Consider the following 24717-nt stretch of genomic DNA (forward strand, 5'->3'; position numbering starts at 1 on the left):
GATGATGATGATGATGATGACAGAGCTGAACATTTCTTAATCTTTCTGGCTGTGACCTTGTAGACTCTAAACTACAAACATTATCCAAGATGAACAAAATGAGGGAATGATTGATCCCCACACCTCCTGGATTGAGATGTATCCATGAAGAGGAAAAGTTGTGCCAAGACCTACTGTATTACTCTGCCTGGTGATATTAATTTTTCATCCTACATCCTCTTTGATTCCTGCCAGTGCGGCACCGAGGGTACATATGACAAGAAATCACCTCAACTGCCTGTTATTATGTTAATTGTGTGCAGGTTGATGTTGGTTGGTATCACAGGAATTGTTTGTCCGACACATGTGCCTGCAGCAGTGGAGCTGACTGCGAATGCTTCTGTACCGCGGTGGCCGCTTATGCACGCGCCTGTGGAGAGGCGGGCCACCCAGTCAAGTGGAGGACGGATGGCGTCTGTCGTAAGTGAAGATGACGTTTCTTCAAATTGTGTTGTAAGCTAAATTTGAATCTTTGTCACTTCAGCTGGTTGCCTGCCTTCAGTTTGTAATATCTCAAGCAAGTCACAAAAAAGGTATTTTAATGTTAACAACATTGTTTTTGTCAAGAATCAAGATTAATCTGTGGAGGCCAATTGCTCTAGATCCCCTTAACAGCCCCTGTTATGGAATGAGAGCATTTAATGCAAGGTCGCTTCTCTTCAGTGATTATTTCACAAAACTTCAAACCACGCAAGAAATGAATGTAGATAATAATAGAAATCGTCGTCTTTTGTACTTCATTGTGACCACTTGTGAGAACTGCTGGTGATTTTCTGAATATTAAATAGCGTTGTTCATGACATCATAAGTGAATAACTTCTCATGTCTTGTGCACAACCGAACAAGCCTATTTTTACACTTTTGCAGCTTTGATGTGTGAATCCTATAATTCGGCCAATGAAAATTGCACCTGGCACTACAGAGAGTGCAACCAAGCGTGTCCAGTCACGTGCCAGCATCGCTACCTTGGCATCGCCGACGACGGCACATGCGCACTTCCGGTCACGTGTTTGGAAGGTTGCTTCCCAGTTTGTCCCAAAGGTGAGTGTGGAATTCTATTTCATATTGATTCATCAAATTGACGTTAAACCTTGTGCAATTGTGCATGTAACATTCAGTTATTGCTCAGAGTTGAAACTTCTGGTTTATGTTTTTCTCATTGGTTTGATGTAAAACACAAGTTTGCACTCAGTGGTTACGCGCTCGGCTTAAAATCACGCAGCGCTGGTTCGACTCTCGGAGTGTGCGCTTTAGCAACGCATTTCAGAATTGCTTTCCATTCAGCGGATCCAAACGGATGGAATAATAACAAGACTTTAACAATCAGAAAACTTCGCTCTGCCAATCTCGGTAACCGGCCCTGCGCCAAGAGCCTCTAAAAGTATGCGAAACTACCAGGAATAACCTATCAAGGCTTTGTCAGTCCGAGGATAAAGATTCAAAATTTCAAACCACCCAACCAAGTAAAATGTTATAAACTTTATAATGTTAATTAACGTTATTTTTTTTATACTCTTATTCAGGATTAATTTACGACAATGACGTAAGAAGGTGCGTGGCCAGATGCCAACCAGGTTGCTACGTCACAGGACGACATTATGACGTGGGCCAGGTGATCGTGGATCAGCCGTGCCAGACGTGGTAACTTGAGTTTATTTTGACAGAATCGTTCATGTAGCAGCAGTGAGTGACGTACATGATGATAATTATGAAGCTCAATGACGCAAGAATGGTTTGCCACTTCAGCTGTCCATTGTGTTGCATCTCTGGCAGCATTGCCCTCCATGCTATTCCAAGGACGACAAACATAATGGTTATTATTTCTGTCCATCACTGTCACGTTACCAGTAGCAGTAGTCCGTAGCTTTTATTTCCGGTTTGTGTCTTAAATTGGGATTCTTGTTTGTTGTACAAAGGATTGAAACCCAATCTTCCAATCAATTGAATATTAATAAAGACTTGTCATAAAATTATCATGTTCTGCTTGTTGTTGAACTCATCAATCACTTGATGTTTTTCAGCACCTGCGCTGAGGATGGGAGGATGGATTGCTTGCCTTCTGATGGGTGTGCTCCTACAATTACCACCATACTTCCTCCTCCAGAGACTTCGACGCCCATTCAGGAACCAACTACTCGTTTCGAGCATGTCCTGGACATCACAACGGTGCGAAGATATTGCGATGGGGACATCAATCTCATCTTTCTGATCCATGGATCTGAAAAATTAACTACATCGGACTTCTTGGATGTCAAGAAAGTCCTCTTCACTTATGTGTCCGCTGTTGCTCCTGAAGATTATGGAAGAAATACTTCAAAGCTCAGAGTGGGATTGGTCCAGTATGGGGATGTCCTGGAAGAATTATTGTGGCTGGAAGATCCTCAGAATATGTCGACAGTGTCTGATTCCATTTACCAAATGGAGCTGCAGAGGAGTAGAAACAACAATCTTTCACAAGTCGTGACGTCATTGATGAGCCGCATCAATGAATCGGTGTCAGTCAACCGTAACCGAAACAATGCAAGCGGAACAATTGTCTTTACCTTGTTATTCAACAAACCTTCAGAAGACGTTAATATGGCTATGAACCTTTTCGCGGAAAACAACATCAAAAGCATCACTTTAAGTGTTTGGGAAAAACCACCTCTATTTCCCCCATATCATGGCAATGATGAGACATTACAATTCTATCAACTTCAGCACATCAGGAATATGTTCGAACCAGAAACTACAGTTGCTTTTTCCATCTTGAATGGTATTTGCTCTGGAGTGACAGAGTTCTACATCCCATCCACCACTGCACCTCCTGTAACATCCACCATTTTTACGAGTCCACCTCCCACTGTCTACCCCACAGGAGAACAATGCACGATGAGAGCTGATCTTATCATCCTGGTGGATGTTGATTTGTTTTTCTCGGACACTCACAGAACAACTCGACAAAAGAGGAGAAATGTAATCACTTTTATGGAGTATCTTCTTGAGGAGATTTCTATATCGCCCTCCTACACCAGGGTATCACTATTCCTTGTGGACCACAGATTGTGGAAAGTGATGAAGTTTACTTCTTCGAAGGATGATCTTCTGGATAATTTAGAAAATGCTGTCTCGATGTTGATTGACTCCGCTGGATTTTCAAGATCTAATCGGTTCGATTTGAGTTACGCGTTGGATGCTGTCCAGATGGAGCATTTCAAGTACCGACAAGGAGGAGCCAGGAGTAACGATGTGTCAATCCACAAGTCGGTGTTAGTTTTGCACGCAAGGAAGCCGGAAGTTGGTCCAAAGATAAGTCCTTTGAACGAAATTATTCGTCAACTGAAGATGGACAACACCGTTGTGACGATATTGACACCTCCCGCTCTCTACTCCAACCTCACTGAGAAGCGATCTTGGCAACAACTGGCTTCTATGGACAGCATTGTATTTACCGACATTGCCAGTGGACATGCCGTGGACAGGTTGGATTCTATTGTCAGAAAAGTTTGCCGCACACCACCCCAGCTTCCCATACCAAGAACATACTGCGCCCATCCAGCTGATGTCTACTTCTTGTGGGATCATTCTGAAATAACCGCTGTCTCCGACATCGCAAACATGTTCGAAGCTACTCGGAAGATTGTGGACACTTTGAATCCACTCAACTTTGAAACTGGTGTTAATGACACAAAACGTGTTCGAGTGTCAGTGATCCAGTTCAACGACGTGTTCCAACAAGTTGTGAGCATAAATAATGCAAACGAATTACAAGAATTTCTCATGAGATCAACTCCACCTGCATCTAGAAATGACGAAGCGGTGATGGATCTAAGCGAGATCTTTGGGGACATAAACACAACCATCAAGGCACGACCTTCTACAGCACGTAACGTCACAATTGTCATCTTCTCAGTGTCTCATGGAAGAGCCATGGAACTCGTTCATCATCAAGCTTTCAATCGCTCGAAGACAGAGCACGTTACTTTTGTTGTCATGGTGTTTGGTCACCATGGCAACATGGAGAGCAAAAGACAATTAAGAAAAGGAGACGTTTATAGAAGTATTGCAACCTCCAGAGAGCTACTAGATAACAGCATCGGAATTACGATCTTTGAACATCTGTGTAGTCCTGGAGAAATCCCAGATGAACTGATCCCTCACACAACCTTGGAGTACACTACTCCATCTATCTCAACCACACCCCAGCCCCAGGTCACTTTCACAGCTTCGTGTTTGAGACCAATTGACATTCACGTAATCGTTGACAGCAAACTGACGTCACAATGGGAGCTGAACAATCGCGTTGGCTCCATCTTGTACTATACCATCGCCGATTTCGTCATCGACGATGGGACGACGTATTCAAGAGCCTCTTTACAAGTGGTAGGTGCATCTAATGACGCAAAGATAAGTTTCTCGGAGGATGGAAGCAACAAACAGAAGCTGCTAGAACATCTCAGCTCGTCATCTTCCCGCTACGTTTTGACTCCAACATCCCAGCACACTCCTTTCAGGTTGAACAGGGCCATCACAGCGGGAATATACCTCTTCTTTGAAAGAGAACTCCGATTCTCCGAAGATCAGGAGAAACTGTTCCTTCTGGTGCTGAGTAGGTTGCCTAAGGATGAGGATGACATAAATGATGAGAGTGATAAAGTTTTGGAACAAATCGCGCATCTTAAAAACCAGGATTACGTTTTTTTCTTTGTTTATTTCAACACGACGTTTGATGGAGTCTCTGAAGTTCGGCAAATCGCTTGGAGGAGGATGTTTGAAGGAAACTCACTTCTTATCAACCTCAATGAAGACGTCATCATGCAAGGAAGGGAGTTGGCGGATCTTTTGTGTTTTGCCTCTGCCGCAACTTCCCCAAGTCCGATTTCCCCTCCACCCACCACTATGCAACCGATAGAGCTCCCATCTTCAGGGACTCCAACCAGGTGTAAGTAGTTGATGTGTATTTATGTTTATAACATCTCAAATTGAACCATAGAGAAATAAAACAGCGTAACCTTAGCGGGTTTAACATACCTTCTTTTACAAAAGCAAACTCTTTACCAAAGCTTTAACATCTTTAATTGTCGTCGTCATCGTATGAGCATCTGAGGTGAAGAGTCTACCTATTTAGCACCTCAGATTCACGATGTTCCCAGACTACACTGGAAGTCTGCTAGACAGCAGCCAATCTTTGGTTTCATCATCCAAGACGCGCAGACCTTCCACTCCATTAGGCGAGCTGAAGATGGTACAGTCGTTGATGATGTGGTCTGTTCCTCAGCACCACACTCATAAAAGGAGAAAGAGGCCATTCCCCTTTGGTGTATAGTTGAGCGGAGAAGCCCGACGCCCGTATGGATACGCCCGTACAGAGACGCCCGTACATCTCTAATGTTAAGCAGCGATACGAGCTGGGCACTGATAAACTTCTTTAAATTTAGTTTCTTATCAGAAAACTCTCACAGTGTCGTCATTATAACGTTACTTTTGGTTTTGATAAAGCTCACATTGCTTTACCGGTAATGAGATCGGGCAGAGGCAAAAGAATAGGGGATCAAGGGTGGAGGCGACAGCAAGAAGGTGGTTTAACCATTTTATGTCTCCCATTGATGTCCTAAAGTCAACGCCAAACTTTTAGGGTATCAAAGTTTTATGAAGATTGTAATGAAATCAAACTCTCAAGAAGTTGCGTGACGTCACTGTTTGTTCCAAAGGTACCGGCAGTTGTACTATCCATGTCCAACAAACATATTGTTTCGAAATGAATGATTCAAAATTGTTCTGTAACTAGAAAGTGTTAATTACTAAGGTCAACCTTATCCAAACTCCACTGTGCGCAGACTGCAAACGCGCAAGGTTCGCCAAACACAACTTTTTTATTGCTTCTGTAAAAGTTAGCACGGTGTACTTACATTATACCACCCTCTACGTTGGTTGGGTTATATTGCGCCAATTAGAGAGCTTAGACCTGAAATAGCTCACATTGTTTTAGATTGCGACGATCAAGCCATTGATGTGACTTTCATGTTGGAAAGTTCGGCAACTATCGGAAGCAGTCGGAAATACTTCCTTGCCATGAAGCTCTTCATGAAGGGAGTGGTGTCCACATTCACCATTTCACAAGATGTGGTTCGGGTGGGTTTGTGGCTGGTGTCTGCACTGCTGGTTCTGTTTATAAGTAACCTACAGTATTGCTACCTCTTTTAGACGTCTGACTGCCGGTCAAAAGGCTATCGGCTTGGATCCCATCACAGTTGCGTGTTGTAAAGCCACTTACGTGGGATGCCAAAACGATGAATAAATAGCTTCCGATGCTTCTTCTTAGTTAAACTATACTAGGATACAGATCCTAGTTAAACTTGATCACGTTGCTCGGCTTCGTATGCCTATGGTTCTTCTCAGTTGTTCATGATCAGAAGCTCCGATAGTACATTGGATCAACATCTGACGTTGTGAATAAAACCCAACAAGATCGAGCAATATCAGTTCAAATCTTGGGAAATGCGTTTGAACAACGCACTTCAAGGACAGTTCGATTAGTTAATGAAATAATTCACATCATCCTCACATGACAGCCAGTGGTGACAGGTATTTACCTTTTTAGGTTGCTTTGGTGCAATACGGCGTCACATCCCACTCTAACGCGACCCTGGGGTTTCCCCTTCACCGGTACCACAACCAGTCTTCAGTGTTGGACGCAATCAACAACCTCCAACAAGCAGATGACCGCCCAAGCAGGCCTGAACTTGGACGAGCTTTGCAACAAGTCGTCGACTTGTATGCTGCAAGTAAGACTTCATTCTTCCATGTTGCACTGTCGACATCATAGTGCCGGGTTCCATGTTGCACTGTCGACATCATAATGCCGGGTTCGCTCGTGCTTAAAAACATTAAGTTTAAGGAATAGATTCGAGAAAAAGAAACTAAAAAATAAGAAATATTAAGTTTAATCAGAAGCATCACATCTGATAGATGACCCCTGCCTTTCCACTTATGTCAGGGTTTTGTATCTGAGTCTAGCTGTACTGCGGCGCTCATGATCGCACGTGATGGAAAGAAGTGGGATCGATTCCTTCCTTCGGATCATTTTGTTGCATAACGTTGATGATGCAGGCACCTGATGTCACAGAACATCTCTTATTGCGTACCTAGGTCCAAATGACGGAAGAAAGCGAGAAGTGGTCATCGTTTCGTCAACTCGCAATGACGCTACGTCTATGTCACTGATGAACGTCATCGAACGAGCTACGTCATCGAACGTTTCCATCATACTGGTGGCAGCGCCAGTAACATACGTCTCGCCCGATGCGAGATTCGCCACCTACCCGGACTACTTGTACGCCTGGCCCGGTGCGGCCCTGTCTGAGGGGCAGCTGGTGAAAGTCGCTCATGGACCTACCAGTTTGCCTCATCACGTCACAGAAGTGGCCCGACTGATATGCAAAGGTAAGTACTGAACGAATATACTCACTGATCTAATCTGATGACAATTATATGCCTGATCTGATGCAGACGTTAGCGATCATGATCTTCCAAACTTCTGTCATTTGATTCGTATAAAATTGGTAGTTTTGGTTTTTGTGTTTGTGGCCCATTGGTTCGTTGTTTAAATAAGTTAATCTCTTACACTTAACGCCGTTGAGTGTAATGTTGCATTTTGAATAAGTTTTCATTTTTGCTCCAGTCATTCATTCTGTCTTTCTTGATTTTAATTCTAAACCCATTGCTTTACTTTTATTAACAACAAAATTTAGTAAGTTCTTCAGATTGTTCTGCTATCAAGACTGTATCATCAGCGTATCTTAAGTTTGTTATGTTTTGTCTCCCAACCTTTACTCCATTCATATTTTCGATGTCTCTCAAAATCATCTTACTGTAAACGTTGAAAAGGTCTGGAGATAGGACACATCCTTGTCTGACGCCACGTCGTATCGGTTTGAATTCGCTAAGATCGTTGTTTATACGTATTCCTGCCGTTTGCTTCCAATAGAGGTTTAGTATAATTCTGAGGTTTTTTCCATCGATATCAACAGAATGCAATATTTGAAATAATTTAGCATGTGAAACCTTGTCAAAAGCTTTAAGAAAGTCTATAAAACACAGATACAGATCCTTGTTCTTTTCTATACCTCTCTGTTATCATTTTTAATGCGAAAATTTCATTTCTGCTCCTTTTGTCTGCAACAAATCCAACCTACGCAGTTGATGTCTAGTTTTACTTTTGGTCTCAATTTTATTATTACGGTTTGGATTAAGATCTTTGTGAGATGACTCATTAGGTTAATTACAAGATATACTGTAAGCTGATAGATTTAATTTTTGATGTTGTATAGCATTGACTCCACCCCCTTGAAAGTAGTAGACAAGACGATCAAAGACACCGTGTTGTCCCATTAATTCCACACGCTAATAACTGCGTGGGATAGGATGCTTCAAGAAAGTTTCAGAAATAAATTTAGAGAAGATTTTTGGTTGGTTGTGAAATTCTTGTGGCAATTCTGATGCAGGGGGTTCCCCTCTTCTACCAGCACCAGTGCCACCAGAGGAACCATCCACAGACCAACCATCCACACCAGGACCAACCAGAACCATCTCTACCGGCGCATTGGTTACCAGCCCCTCGCTGCAAGGTTGGTTGTTGTGATCGTAGTTTCTTTAGTGTCGTGATAATGAAATGGAGATTTTTAACAACAAGCCGAGTTTAAATGCAATAAAGGTTTAGCGCATCTCATCTCAGTGAACTCGTCACGTCATCCACATTCTAGACAATGGAACACAATACAAAGTAATGAATAGCTTTCAAGATTATTTCTAGTTGTCATAATGTCTCCAAAATATTCCACTTTACCAGGGAAGCTAACTGGCATCTGCGTAGCGCAATGGAAAATAACATTCCATTGACCATCTACAGTGCCGCACATGACCTTTGCCATCAACTACAGGCGACTATGAAGCGCCGCATGTCATTGTGTATTAGTGTAGCGATGTTGTTTGTGACAATACCGAATCCTTATCTTTCATCTAACAAGAAGCACACGCGACATGCTGAAATCTATTAACGTACAACAATCGCTTGCCAGTGTTGCCAGATCAATCAAGCGGAAGATAATGATCATGTGGACAATATCACAATGTTCTTCCACCACATTTTCTCACTGCACATCTTATTGCACTTATTGAGCATAAAATATAATTTTAAAACTCTTAGGCGGTTTAGATTTTGTTTTCTTTTGCGAGTGGAAGCTTTTTCAAACACAACCATTACCTACTCTGCTTGTTCCTTTCAACATGGACGTCTTCGTGTATGTTTGTTTTATTTAAATATTCTTATTCTTCTTCTTCAGGATGTGGCATCGACTTGATGCTCATCGTTGATTCATCCTACAGCATCAGTCCTCCTGACTACCAATCTTTGAAGAATTTCCTCTCAGATCACATCCACCACTTTGACGTGGAGAATGACGTAACCAGGGTAAGAACAATGGGACGAATAGTTGAACTTGCTGCTTCGTCGAGTGAGGAATGTGAATGTAGGAAAAAGAAGAGACCAAAATTTAAATAAGTTTAAATTATTTTCACTTTGAGTTGTTGAAGTCTTGATCTCCTCTGTAAACATCTTGATACGCAAGTAATTTGTCTCCTTACGTTGTCTTCCTACGACGGGTGTCTTTAAAGGTGTCTCCCTACGTTGTCTGTACCAATATTGCGTTCTTGCTCGTGGATGAGTAGTGAGTACATGACCTTGAGTCGAGCAGTGATATGATTGAGAATTGTTTTGCAATAATTAGAGGTGAATCGTCATCATTGTTTAGGTAAGTTTGATCCAATATGCTGCAACATCTGAAGTTAGATGGGAGTTCTCCAGCAACATCAGAGATACAGAAGGGATGTTGCGCTCTATCGAGAGCATGAGGAAAATTCAGGGCATCACCAACACGTACACTGCGATGATCAAAGCTCTTGATACAGAGCTCCATGGCAAAGACTCTGGGAGAAGACCAGATTATCCGTTGGTTATCCTCCTCATCACTGATGGAAGAGCAAAGGTGAGAATTTTTGCACTCCAAGAAACACCGCACGCTTCCTTCTGGTTGTAAATCAAGATTTCTGCTCGATTTTGAATCTGACTTATTTTGTTGAGTAAGATTCGCAAGGCAATGTTCTGCTGCTGGTTGGCTCTTAAAGCTTGCTGGAGAGAGCAACTGGGCCGATTGTGGGACTGTACGCCACTGGAGGCGCTTGTGTCGGGTGTCAAGTCATGAACATGTCCGGACTGGTCAGGCCACCTGGTGGTCGGTTCAGCCGTTGCACAGAAGGGGCTTCTCTGAAAATAAATGACGTAATTCTTTCATTGGTCATCCAGGATAATTATAAAGCGGATGAGTTGAAATCGAAAGTCGAAGAAGTGGCGTTGACATCTTTCAGAAGAGGCTCCTCCTTCCGTGTGGTTACCATGGGGATTGGATCAGTTGATGAGAAAGAGCTGAGGAGAATGGCAACTGGGATGAACAACACTTTCGTGGTGAAGAAGATGCAGGATCTTCATCGTATCGGAGATGACGTATTAGACTCTATATGCGCCTTGGAAAGTAAGTAAATTATTGGAAGTTGAAAAGAGGTAACTTTTGTGGGTTTCGTTGCAAGAAAATGTTTCGTCGTCTTTCCTTGTTCAAATCATGATAGCCAGTGTAATGTCAGCAAGGTATAAGGCAAATTTCTACTCTACTATTTCAGAAGATTCTACTTTAAATCATGTTTTATTTAACTATTTAAACTTTATAACCTTCACCCGTGGTTACTTCTGGTTGCTTTATCTATTTGTTGGAACAAGCTGAGTAATTGCCGCTTGTCTGTTCATGGCAGCCTGCCTTCTTGTGGCGGAAGCTGCTTGTACAACAGACCAGGGAAGTTTCCTTTGTTGATCCTTCAGAGATTGATGTTGTGTGATGTTGCTTTGATCTTCCAGAGATTGATGTTGGGTGATGTTGCTTTGATCCTACAGAGATTGATGTTGAGTGATGTTGCTTTGATTCTCCAGAGACTAATGTTGAGTGATATTGCTTTGATACTTCAGAAATTGATGTTAAGTGATGTTGCTTTGATCTTCTAGAAATTGATGTTGGGTGATGTTGCTTTGATTCTCCAGAGACTAATGTTGAGTAATGCTGCTTTGATACTTCAGAAATTGATGTTAAGTGATGTTGCTTTGATCTTCTAGAAATTGACGTTGAGTGATGTTGCTTTGATCTTCTAGAAATTGATGTTGGGTGATGTTGCTTTGATCTTCCATAGATTGATATTGAATGATGTTGCTTTGATCCTCCAGAAATTTATGTTGGTGAATAAATCATTATTTTCTCTGTTTCAGTGTACGAGCCACCGAGTGTCGAGAAACCAGGTAAAGTTTAAGTAAAATAAACTTTAAAATATCAACTTCTATCTTTGAAGATGAACGACTAATTCAAACTTCTATAGAAAGATATTGTTGTTCTCGTTTTTAATTTTATAAATGCGTCTTCGCCAATGATGTGTTTAACCAAAATAGCTGATGCAGTTTGCTCAAAGAGGATGTAGCCGATTAACATTTTGAATTTTTTTTTTCTGTAGAGTGCCACTACATGGAGGCCACAGATCTTATATTTTTGTTTGATGGTTCGGAATTTTGGTTTGGCTCAAGTCCTCTTCCTAATTACAAGGAACTCCTACACAGAGTGGTTGACAAGCTTCCAATTGGTGCAAACTATACCCAGGTACCAGAAAGTGTTAACAACTGTGGCTATTGTGTTGTCTTCAGATCATGTTCTTGCAGCAACATTGCCTTGTTATTGGTAAATCGTGGTCAGTTGATGTTGTTCTCATGAGTTGCTTACTTAGTGTTGATCAACAGTGTTGTTTACTTAGTGTTGATCAACATTGATGTTTACTTAGTGTTGATCAACATTGTTGTTTACTTAGTGTTGATCAACATTGATGTTTACTTAGTGTTGATCAACATTGTTGTTTACTTAGTGTTGATCAACATTGTTGTTTACTTAGTGTTAATCAACATTGATGTTTACTTAGTGTTGATCAACATTGTTGTTTACTTAGTGTTGATCAACATTGTTGTTTACTTAGTGTTGATCAACATTGTTTGCTTACTTAGTGTTGATCAACATTGATGTTTACTTAGTGTTGATCAACATTGTTGTTTACTTAGTGTTGATCAACTTTGTTGTTTACTTAGTGTTGATCAACATTGTTTGCTTACTTAGTGTTGATCAACATTGATGTTTACTTAGTGTTGATCAACATTGTTGTTTACTTAGTGTTGATCAACTTTGTTGTTTACTTAGTGTTGATCAACATTGTTTGCTTACTTAGTGTTGATCAACATTGTTTGTGAGGAACGACTTCCTTACTTTAGATCCTTGGCGTGCATCTGTTGCGTCTGTCAATCAACTTCTTCAACTGTCAATCAACTTCTTCAACTGTCAATCAACTTCTTCAACTGTCAATCAACTTCTTCAACTGTCAATCAGCGTAATGTTTGGATATGAATAATTAAGATCTACATGACGTCGATATGTATTGACGAATTGTTACATTGTCAAAGGTCGGCGTGTTCTTCTATGACGACATGTTGCATGACGTCATGCCGTATGGATTCTCATTAGACACTTTTGATCACGCGTCAGAATTGCAAGAAGGGATTGATCGATTGGAATATCCGGGCCGTGGCAAAACAAGGGGAGCGTCTTTTATTCAGGAAGCTCTCAATGAAAAACTTAGAGGTAGAAACCAGAAAAGTTTAAAAAAGGTTTTACCTGGAATACTAATGCGCCATACACTGGCATGAATTTTAATTTTGCGTTTTAAATTCGTTTTGAATTAGCCACGAAACTAAATCGCTTTTATTTGAAAACAAGCAGCTGAAGCTTATATGCAACGAAATCAAGTAAAAGGGTCTACATCGAAACGAAACAAAAAGCTTCAAGATTTTTAAATAATTTTGAAACGTTTTTGTTTTCAACGTCCCCAACAGCAACAGTCTGTTGAAGGCATGAGGTCTTCTGTTGGTCCTCCACTTCACTCCGTACCACTTGCAGATCCCCTCTGTGCGTGCTTGGAACGAATGACCAATTCATTTATTTCATTCGAGTTCAAGATGCACTGGCTGTTGCAAGGTTCAAGTTTGCGCTATCGAATTTGTGCCCTTGGATCACCCAAAAGGATTAAAAATGTTTTGATGTCAAAAATGTTTAGAACAAAAATCCAAACCAGCATTTTTTATTTCTTTAGCTCCATCTGGTGGACGAGTCGGTGTTCGTAAAGTTGCGGTTTTGTTTGTGACGTCACTTGAAAGACCTTCATTTGACGGAAGTGTGCCGTTGCTCAGTGACGTTATACAAGCGTCTGTGAACAGCGGAACTGACGTCATAGCAATGGTGGTTCCCCCTGCTCCTGACATGGACGATCTAAAAGACGACTTAATCTCATCACTGGGTGGCGCCGTCTCATTGTCTAACGTTATTTGGGTTCCGGGAAGTTTTACGTCACTTCCTGGTTACGGCACACAACTTCAGAACCTCATCTGTGGACGTAAGTGATTACATCAGAGATTAATACCAATCTAACGTAGATGGAAGCTTAGACCGAGTTGCTTCATGCTCTTGTCACTTTGAAGGCAAACTTTAAAATTGTACTGAGGAGAATTTAATATTCGAAATAGCGATATGCAACACGATAACTTGGTGTAATTTGGACTCTTCGAATACATAATTATCAGGCAGTGCATTCTATCGATCCGCAATTGGGCTTCTCTCTAGCACCGTCTTGCTGAGCGTGCAGTTTTTCTTTTACATTAAACTTTGAAATGTTGCACATTCAGCTTTCAACTTTACCATGGCAACAACTCCCTAATTATTCAAACTTGTGTTTCTACCACAGCTCAACCAGTGCCACCACACACCACGGAATCAGCTGCCATAGAAACTTCATCTCTCTCGGTTTCGATCGGTGAGTATGCTCATCACTATTGCGTCATAGCATGGTGTGCCGCGATTCAGTGACGTAGTTTTCATCAGCTGGTTGCCATGGTTACAGGTCCAACGTGTGAAAGGATCGCCAATGACGTCATCGTCTTGGTAGATGGTTCATTGGACACAACAGGAACTGCAAGCGATCTCATAATGATGAAGTTCATCCTAGGACTGTCGGATCACTTTGTCATTTCATCGGAGAATACGTTGGTGAGAAAACTGATGCATCCAGGATCTTGCATCCAGAATGTTGCATCCAGAATGTTGTATCCAGAATGTTGCATCTAGGATGTTGTATCCAGGATGTTGTCTCCCGGATGTTGCATCCAAAATCTTGTATCTATTTCCTCCCGATTGAGAAAAAAACACATCGTATTTTTAACAAAACATTAGATATGTGCTTCCAAAGAAGTTTGAAATTTATGGAAATTACTTTACAAATCAAACCAACAAAGATCAAGCTGCTAAAAACGAAACTCAATATATTGCAGACTGAAGTTAATTAGTCCCCACAATGTGGGCCGTGGGGTTCTATATTATGTTGTTTCATCTCCGATTTCTTTCAATACAATCGAGTAAGGGTTGCATTCCTTCAATGCTGAGTGCCATTCATTGATGACATTTGTGTCATTTTGTGCCACCGTTTGTTCGACCCGACAGGGTAGCGAACTCACGCCTATTGAGTCCATGATGACCCTCTCATGAACCATCAAGGCTTGGCATTCTCATTCTCATAATCACAGTTTGCTTGCTGTTTTGTTACGCAGATGGCCATCATGACGTACGATGACCTCGTCAGGGATCGTCATCCACACGCAATTTTTCCCAGTAGTTACCATTGCAACCTTGAAGAATTTCGCGAGATGGTCGCTTTGTTCACTACTCCGCGCAGCGTTGAAAGAGACCTCCAGTCGGCGATACGGGACTTCGTCACTAAGTACCGAGGTGTGCTCTTTTTTATTATAGGGTTATCATTGTCGCCGCTGGCGCTGTGTAAGAGGAGTGCTGGGAAAGCAGAAGTATTTCCTGTTGTGACGTCACAATATGTTAGAACTAACTTGCAATGTATCATCAACAGCAAATCTTTGGATTTAATTTGTTGCTTTTTGTTTTCAGCGCGACAACTAGCGGGTTTGGGGACAGAGAATCGAACACAGAGCCTTTTGGTTGTTGTCGATCTGTCCAAAGGAAGACTTGATTCTATGACGGAATGGTTGAATGAGCTGGCTTCCATCGACCTTCGGATTCATGTCGTGGTGGTTGAGCCATCATCTATGTATGCGTTAGATGGCAGTGATCTACAATATAAAGAAAGCGTAAAAAACCAGAATGTTAATGGAGGAGGAAGTGTCAATGGAGGAGGAAGTCTCAATGGAGAAGGAAGTGTCAATGGAAAAGGAAGTGTCAATGGAGAAGGAAGTGTCAATGGAAAAGGAAGTGTCAATGGAGGAGGAAGCGTCAATGGAGGAGGATATGTGAATGGAGGAGGAAGTGTCAATGGAGAAGGGAGTGTCCATGAAGGAAGAGGTCAACATATCAGTGATGGGAATATCGATAAAAACATCAAGAATGAGACCATCAGTGACGGACGTGTTGTGGACGGGTTTATTGGGCAGGCCATCAATGGAGGTGGACGTTTGAACAGTTACCGTGAGAAGGACTTCAACCAAGGGGACGCAAGCAGTCTGGAACAATTGATATCTTCCTCCAGAGCTGCTTATCCCTCAGTTGATGTGACCACAGCGGCCAACTATGACGTTATGACCTCATATTCCTTTCTCAAAGATATCGCCACAAAGGTTTGTGAAGGTGAGGAGCTTGTTTTGTTGTTAACAATTTCAATTCATTTTGTTTTGAAGTCTGAATTTTAGCACAATGGCCATTAGCCTGATACATCAATGCACATTGCCTGGCGCGGCAAACGATGAAACAATCAAGTAACGCTCTTTCAACTCTACGGGGTGTGCGCTAATGCAACAGCTCTAAGGCATAAAACGGGTGGAGTAGTTTTCATGACGTCAGATAACATCACATCAATGCTGCAATGTTGCATTCATTGAAACAAGAATGCCATAGTATTGCTTTATATATGATTATTGTGTTGTTTGGAAAATGTGTAGATTTTGTACATCATATGAAAAAAGTTGTCTCGTATGAAGGAACTTTATGTTGGGTGAGATTAACTAAAATTAACTTATTGTACGTAAGTTGTTGGCATAAACATAAACAACACTCGAGCATTGCATTTCCTGGGATGTTCAGTTGTTCATCATGACATTTTATCACTGTGATGTGATTCTTGTCATTTGCTTCTGCTGACGCATTCCTCGTTTTCAATTCATCATTCATTGAAAAGCAACCTAATTCAATGAATGTTTTTCACGTTGTATTGATCATTATGTCTTCTATCTTTCTCGTTTGTAGTAGAAGGCAGGACTGGTGGTTGTATGATAAATCAATGTTTAGTTTTACTGTCTTGCAGATTTCGAGCCACCTTCCGAAATGCTCCATGGAGCAACCTCTTCGATTGCAAGTCATGCTGGCAGCACAAGAGCTTATGACACACGTACATCTCCTATGATGTCATCCAGCATGACTACATCTGATATGAAATCTCCTTTGATTCCTGCATCTTCTCAGTGGGTTGAAGGAACCACAAAACGGGTTTGGATTAATGCCACAGGAATTACAAGGAGTCCGACTCCCATTATGCATCATGAAGCGAATTATTCCACTCAAGTTTATCCAATGGCTGAAACGACTCCCCTACTTGACTTGGCTTCATCTCATAGCACAGCCACTCTTCCACCATCCATGGCGTGCTCTTCAGAAGACGTAATATTTGTTGTGGATTCCGAACTTCTAAATCTTCCTTCAGATTCCAAGTTTTTGATTGATTTTATAACAAGTATGATTACGTTAGTGGGAGGGTCCCGATCCAGGTTTGCGCTGTTCAGCTACGGAGACGAACTGGAGGAGACGTTTGGTTTGTCAGTCTCTTCCAACATCTCTGATGCCGCTGTGATCGCATTTTTTCACAAAGGGAGAAAAAAGCAAGCCAATGCAGGAAGAGCACTGGAGCTTGTTCTCGGATCCACAGCCTCTCTTCCGGATCTTTCCGGTTACGTGCCACGTCGTCAACTCTTGCTTCTGATGGGAAGACCGAGTGATGACGTCCTTGTGACGTCAGTACGACAAGCCGATACGCAAGGAGTTGATGTCATCACATTCATGATTGGAAATCTTGCAATTGATAATTCTGAGGAATTGACGACGATTCCTTACGGAAACATCAAGGTTGGAAAAGCGGAAGATTTGCCAGATCTTCGCTACGAAGTCCTTGAGTTGGTATGCGCCGCTCCTAGGGTGGAAATTCCCACCACTCCTACTGTACCGAGAGCTCCCCCCACCCAAATCCCACCCTGCCCAGTAGATCTCGCATTTGTGATTGACGACGTCTTGACATGGAAACCGAAGCATCTTCGCGCAGTGAGGAGATACTTATTGGCGGTTGCTAACAAGGTAGTCTTTGGACCGAACCATTTTCAGGCTGGGGTGTACACGGTCGGCTCAAGGTTTGGGATTGTGTCCGATCAACTGGCTGGCAGCAAGCAGGATTTCCTGCACGACGTGTTTCATGTACTCGCTCCAAACCGCTCCTCTAGTTTGTCTTTGAGAAAAGGATTCTCAGAGGCGTCAAAGATCCTTTCTCATTCTTCAAGAAGCGGAGACACAAATATCAAACAAATGGTCGTCTTCTTAATACGTCGCCGTCCCACCAACTTCATAGCACCCACACAGAGGTTGTCAGGTCGTCCTTCGACGGTCTTCATCGTGATGGAGCAGGCGTCTACCCTACCCAGGTCGGCCTTCCCACTCGACAGCAAACGGATCAACGCACACAAGTGAGCTATGAATATTGTTGCCGAATAACTATCAATTGTTAAAAATGAGTTACTTCTGTCTTGTGTGATAAAAACAGAGAGACCACTTTTGGACTCAACTATTTTCTTTCCAGGATCCGTTACCTCCACTACTTTGCCGTCCCAATGGTGTACGCTGTTTGGAGAAGCGTATGTGGCAATATTTATGGAGGGATAACCACTACACTTCCTCCGACGCAACATCCAGCCGGTGTGTTATTGTTCTTGTGGAGTATCATGCTCGTGTGCCATTCTTTGACAAACCATGTTTGGTTGATTCTTTTGTAGTCAACTGGAAAAGCATCTTAGATAGGTCATCGAGGTTGAACGCGCGAGATTTTGATTTGTAATTGAAATGTTGCGTAGAAACTAATCCATCCATTGGATGTCACTCAATGCATGGTTCTGCCTGAAGTGTCTTGCTCAACTACGCACCCCGAGATTCGAACTGTCGTTGCTTGATAGTGCCTCTTTATTAAAAGATTTTGGTGTGGATTTGTTTAGAGCTTAAAGGGAAAACCTCGACTAACGTTGATGCATTCCATTGGATGACACTAACATCATCATCATCGTCAGACATTCACTAAGATAGGTGATGACGTAGATATTCTTTATTGCAATTGTCTGATCTCTACAGTATTATGCAACCAAGACTTCCATGACATCACAATGCTGGTGGACACGTCATCGGGTGTTAGGAGCAAACTTAAATCCAACTTCACTTCTATCCAAGATTTCCTCAAAGGATTCACGTCCAAGTTTGCGGTTTCATCCAGCAAGACATTAGTGAGTAATTATCTGATGCTTTGGGTTGTCATTTTGTTCCAGCTTGAAAGTGAGCCACTGATACAATTAACTGATTGAATTGTTTCCCCCTGGTACTGAAACACTGACGATGCTCCACGGACAATGTGACGTTTACAAATACAGAGCTTGTATATACAGTCATCCTTGTACGGACGACATCTCATTGTGTTTGAGATGATTGTAAAATATTTTGTCAACAAAACTAACAAACTGATTTGAGCTGCATACGTTGGATATGCTTTACGTCACACATCTCACCTTAACCACACATTGACAGTTCAACATTGCGTCATACGACGATGACGTGCACATGAATGACGCCATAGTTCCATCACGGTACGACGGACGAGGGGACGCGCTGTTCCGAATAATAGACGAGATGAACTTTCCTGCAGGCTCCACGCGGGACATCCAGAGAGCGCTTCAAAACTTTGCGCGTGGTTACCAAGGTAACATTGATGTCCATTTGATTGTCAGGCTCATGATAGAGCGCCACCGATTGGTTATCATCGCCTCATGCTGTTGTTGTTTCATCATCAGAACATTCTTTTGTTGCCTGAGATCGTTCGTTCAATCCATCTTATAACAACTAAGCCTTCATTGAAGTGAAATCTTTTCCTCCACTTTGCACAACATCTGCTCCTCCAGCAAACGATCCAGTGTGGATTGTTTTGTTGACCACCGTCTTGTTGTGGTCCCAAACAACTCGGCGTTTAAATGGCCGTAGCAATCCGTGTCAAGGTTACTTTGCATGGACTCGAACCCAGGACCTGCTGCTAGCGCAGAGTAACAACCAGCTTCAGCAGCGACTACAAACAAATATTTTGATGATGTTGTTTTCAAGTTCCTTTACACCTTTCTTGAAGATGAATACAACATTTTGTGAGGTCACAGTTGAATGCTTTTGTTACCTTAAGCATTCGTATATCGTTCGTTGTATCCCGGCTGATGTGGGTGGTTGATGATTTAGAATAGACAACAGACAGGAAGGCAAGGAAGCCATTTTTGTGCCCACTTTTAACACTAGTTTTTTAAACATTTGATGGGTAAAATCGGGGACAGGGTAAAATTTTTATGCTTTTGTTTTAAGGTGACAATGTTGAAGACGGTTTCAATGGAGATGTGCGCTATCGGAGCGTAATCCTGATGGTGGATGTTGGAGCTGCTGATCAGTTGGAATCCTTCATCACAGGATTGGATGCAATCTCATCCCTGAACATCACCATTTACTTGGTGGTTGTTAAATCCTATTCATCTCATGGCACGGATGTAGATGACGACCTGAACGGAATAAACGGTCACCAGATGGCGCTCCCCCTTGACTTCAGCCTTGGGAAACTTGTCTCTCGTCTCAATGATGACTTCCCGGAAGTGAAATATTTTATTGCTGAAGATGGTTACGCGTCGCTTTCGTCGCTACAATTCATCCAAAAAGTTGCATCTGCGGTGTGCCAAGGTGAGTTGCGTTGTTCTTCATGATAAAAACGTTCACAATCTAGAATTTACAAGTTTCGATGCACAAACATCACACAAAGCTTTGCCAGCCTAAGGGCTCTTCTTTCGTGTTTTACAAATTGAGAAGCAGACTTAAGATCTTCAAAGCTGGAGTGCAAAGCTTTGGAGGGGAATATTAGATTAAGATAAATCTTAAGTTCTGACCTCTTGCGCCGTTTGATTGGAGATTTGGAATCAAATAGTTTCCGCTGTTTCCTGCCAACCGTCTGACCTGTAACTTTTGTTGCTTTGTCTCAGGTATCTATCCCCCAGCCGAGATATCAACGGCTCCCCCGATTGGCACACTTCGTCCAACATCCCAATCAACGTCTGATATAAGGAGACTTAGTACAACCAAGCTATCTGACCTCACCGTCACGTCTGCAAAGTCAGCACCGACAGTGGTTTCGTCATCATTTGCAACGTCATCATCGCCGATTGCGGATGACACTTCCGAGCTTACTACATCATCGTATTCCACCATTTTGAAAACAGAGGGAATTGACTTCACTTCAACCTCTTTTGTTGTTTCATCAACATCCTCAGTGGCGGCTCTTGCTTCATCTGTGGTACCAGCATCATCAACGGAGACTCCTTTCAGCAGCACGGAGCAAGAGTTTACTCATCCTCCTCTTGGATTTGCGTGTCCGGTGGAAGATGTCATTTTTCTTGTGGACGAATCTTTACTAAACCAAGAAAGTTCTACTTATGTTGTTGGCTTCATACAACGCCTCGTTGAAATGGTGGGATCGAACAATGCGTCGAGATTTGCGGCATTTACGTACGCCGAATTCCCGCAGACTCAGTTTACGATGTCGAGTCACAGCAGCGTCGACGCGACAATTCACGCTTTCGCTGAGATGCGGCACGGGGAAGGCAGAGTTTCAACTAATGCTGGGAGGGCCTTGCAATTTGCTCTTAACCAAACTTCAAACCCTGGCGCGACCGGACGTGAGCGACGTCGCCAACTTTTGCTCCTTATGGGAAAATTGAGTGATGACGTCCTTGTGACGTCAGTACGACAAGCCGATACGCAAGGAGTTGACGTCATTACATTCATGATTGGAAATCTTGCGATTGATAACTCCGAAGAATTGACAACGATTCCTTACGGAAACATCAAGGTTGGAAAAGCGGAAGATTTGCCAGATCTTCGCTACGAAGTCCTTGAGTTGGTATGCGCCGCTCCAAGGGAGGCCGCCCCCACTACTTCAACCCCACCGGCGTTCACCAGGACCCCAGTGGCACCCTGCAAGTTGGATGCATTGTTCATGATTGATGACGACATAATATCGAAGCCGGGAACACTGCGACGCGCTCGGATGTTCCTAAGCGCGATCGGGAACAGGTTGGCATTCGGGGAGGAGGAAATCAGGGTCGGTATCTTTAAAATGGGAAAGACCATCACAACAGTATCGGACAGGATTGCTTCCACCAAACAACAATTTGCTGATGATGTCAACAAGTTAAAGGTGACCCCCTGTACCGGGCCGATCTCCCTGCAGGCCGCACTCGACCAGGCCGAAGAATATTTCCATCAACATATTCGCCTGAACTCTTACGATACCAAGCGGATGGTGATATTCCTGCTGAGGCGCCATCCAGTGGACTTAATTCCTGCAACAAAGATGAAAGAATTGCATTCTAATGCCACGATTGTAACCTCCGTGGTAATGGGAGAGGCGTCCTCCTTGAATAAGCAATGGCTGACCAATAACCAGAGATTCGTGAATGCTTACAGGTAGACTTATACATACAGTGCTACAAGAGACATTGACTTTTTCAAACAACCTTCGTCTTTAAAATGTTGCAGTTATACAAAAAAAAAACGTAAATTATTCTAAAACTATCGATATTTAGGGGTGAAATGTCTCTACGTTAGACCTAGAAAACCATAAAAAACAAAATATCTAACATACTGACTCCAACGTTTTTGACACGTACATGTGTCCTCATCAGGAATTAAATCTGCAATATACATAAAATGAAAAATTGTTAGATAAATTTGACTTTGCACTATAACTGTAACGACACTCTAGACTGAAAAGCACAAACTGAACAGAAGATACAAGGATGATTACGAGTAAATTATACGGTGGGAAACAGATCACATTAGGTGTAAACTACAGGTAAACTATACCTCATGTGATCTGTTTCTCACCAGTCCTATGCCCTACTAAACCATATAACAGCTATTTATTGAAGCCATCATTGACACTAAAAAACAAAAGTTAAAAATTACCATAAATAGGGGAAATTTCAGTAAAAATGAATTGTTTTATGCAGAAGAAAAATTTTTTTTAGTAAAAATTACGCATGTTGTCTGTTCACATTGAAATACAAAACAGAATTGTAACTGATTCCCCATTTTAAAAAGTTGTATTTCACAAGGCTGAGGCCTCTTCCTCGACTGAACCGTAATTAGCTTCATCTGTCGCTGCTTTCGTATCTCGTTTGTTGGGGCCATCAAACATTTTGCTTGTCACGTTTTATGAATACCTTCGTGTTCTCATAAAGATTCAGTTGACTTTGTCTGTTTTATGAAAATCTCAAACTAACTTCTTTCAAATGAATTGCTATTTTTTAAATTTTTGTTCCAATGTTTTTTGGAAAACTTGCATTTTCCAGAAAGGATTGCGACAACATCATGCTTTGTTTCCAGGGTTAATTTCCTTCCATATTATGCGTTGGCTGTAGTGGATCTGATGTATGAGGATATATGTGAGGGAGGGCACAGAGATGGTGATGTGCAGCCCACGCCAACTACTCGTCCACCTCTAACCAGCAGCCATCCGCTCAAATGCCGCTACAGTCAGGACCTGGTGGTGCTTGTTGACACGTCTGGCACAACAGGGGGCATGATGAACCAATTGAAAGCTTTCCTGCAGCAGGTTGGTTCAAGGCGCAGCGCCATCGTTTGTTTGTTCATTGTGGGCAATCGATGTCGTAGCCCCCCCAGCGTTCACAACACTATGTCACAATGCATTTTTTGACATGAAAGATTGCCAAGTGAGGATTTTAAACCAGCTTGTGAATGGGTTTGATGGCAACAGTGTTGTAAAAACTGCAATTGGCAACACTGTTGTTCTTGTAGTTATTGTTTCAACAGTTCAACGAAACCACGGTAGTTGCCCATGAGGAAATTTCTAGATTGACATGCGTCGATTGCTCATCAATTGTAGATGTCAACTAAAACATATTACTCAGGTGCTCGAAAGGCTTGAAATTGGACCCCAAGACACTCGCGTAAGCTTTGTCACCTATGACGCAACACCGCGCGTCAAATCGCTACTCAGCGATGACCTAACTCTTGATGACGTGTCGGCGACTTTACAAAGCATCAGTCCATCAGTTGGTTCTGTGACAAAGACAGGATTGGGTCTTGCAGAGGTGGAGGATCATGTTCTCACTACGGATCGAGGAGCAAGAGAGGATGTTCCGTGGACGATATTTCTCATCACTGACGGGAGATCAAAGGTCAGAGGCTCATAGTTAGGTTTTGGATTGTCCCTGTGTTCAAGCTCTTGTTCAAGTTCCTGTGTACTCTAAATTATTGTAGGGATCTTTCTCCTCGTAAGCTTTTCAAAGCGCATAAAAACCTGTAGACTGTAGAGGCTTTAATTACTGACGCAGAGCCGGTTACTGAGATTGACAGGGTGAAGTTTCTTCTTGTTGTTGAAGTGTTTGTGAATTATTTCATCCATTAAGTGCCGTTGAATGGAGAGCTACCCTTGAAATGCGCTGCTCAGGCGCACATCCGATAGCCAAGTAATATTGTTGCTTGACCTTGCCATGTCTTTATCCAACTCAACTATTGGGTAGTTGAGGGAACGAAACTGGCCATGGAACTATCTGCAGATTGAATCAATAACAACGTCTATATGACGTCACATGTAACGTGAGTGACGTCATTATTATATTCCATTTGTTGCCAGCATAAAGCGTCTTAAGTTACATTCAGTTTTACATCAGTTCAATGATTATTATTCGATCATACGTCATTCATTGTTAAGTTGTGCTTGTTACCAGGACAACCTGTCCGTCTCACTACAACGATTGGAAGAGATGCGAGCTTCCCATCCACTAGGTATTAGGGTTGTCGCGCTCGGTCTTCGATCAGCCGACGTCACCGAACTCGAACGAATGACGTCACACGCTTCGATCACCTACGTCGACAGTTACGAGAAGCTCAGCCTGTCAGGCGTGATGACGTCAGTGCACCACCACCTGTGTCCCCTACAAGAGACCACCGGTGAGTTTCGATGCGACCTCAAGTGGTTGTTTGAAGTCAAAATCTTGCTCACATAAAATATTTGCGCTGGTTCTCATGGGTAATTATGACATGATACGTCTTTCTGCTCCGCTGTTGGGGTTGGTTTATTTTTGGTGTCTCTTATCTCATCGTGATGTGAGCAAGCTAATTCTAAATTCTACGTCGTCAACCATGTTGTCATCTA

At 42.4% G+C, this 24717-nt stretch overlaps 1 protein-coding gene across 1 annotated transcript in view; it reads left to right on the forward strand.

Moving 5' to 3' along the window:
• The window catches only part of LOC145776299 (uncharacterized), a 61218-nt gene that overhangs the window by 18405 nt on the left and 18096 nt on the right, over positions 1-24717 (forward strand). The window contains exons 30-57 of the mRNA XM_082587701.1: positions 303-459; positions 907-1080; positions 1563-1680; positions 2061-4960; positions 6008-6150; positions 6620-6803; positions 7168-7461; positions 8523-8645; positions 9360-9487; positions 9828-10061; positions 10379-10604; positions 11384-11413; positions 11623-11765; positions 12611-12788; positions 13297-13596; positions 13945-14013; positions 14101-14246; positions 14804-14981; positions 15153-15845; positions 16519-17941; positions 18055-18170; positions 18597-18745; positions 19044-19215; positions 19857-20222; positions 20519-22001; positions 22923-23151; positions 23468-23737; positions 24290-24512. Coding sequence (XP_082443827.1) covers positions 303-459; positions 907-1080; positions 1563-1680; positions 2061-4960; positions 6008-6150; positions 6620-6803; positions 7168-7461; positions 8523-8645; positions 9360-9487; positions 9828-10061; positions 10379-10604; positions 11384-11413; positions 11623-11765; positions 12611-12788; positions 13297-13596; positions 13945-14013; positions 14101-14246; positions 14804-14981; positions 15153-15845; positions 16519-17941; positions 18055-18170; positions 18597-18745; positions 19044-19215; positions 19857-20222; positions 20519-22001; positions 22923-23151; positions 23468-23737; positions 24290-24512 — 10849 coding nt within the window. The remainder of the gene's footprint in view (positions 1-302; positions 460-906; positions 1081-1562; positions 1681-2060; positions 4961-6007; positions 6151-6619; positions 6804-7167; positions 7462-8522; positions 8646-9359; positions 9488-9827; positions 10062-10378; positions 10605-11383; positions 11414-11622; positions 11766-12610; positions 12789-13296; positions 13597-13944; positions 14014-14100; positions 14247-14803; positions 14982-15152; positions 15846-16518; positions 17942-18054; positions 18171-18596; positions 18746-19043; positions 19216-19856; positions 20223-20518; positions 22002-22922; positions 23152-23467; positions 23738-24289; positions 24513-24717) is intronic.

The sequence above is a fragment of the Aplidium turbinatum genome, chromosome 8 (assembly GCF_918807975.1).
Source record: "Aplidium turbinatum chromosome 8, kaAplTurb1.1, whole genome shotgun sequence".
Taxonomy (NCBI): Eukaryota; Metazoa; Chordata; class Ascidiacea; order Aplousobranchia; family Polyclinidae; genus Aplidium; species Aplidium turbinatum.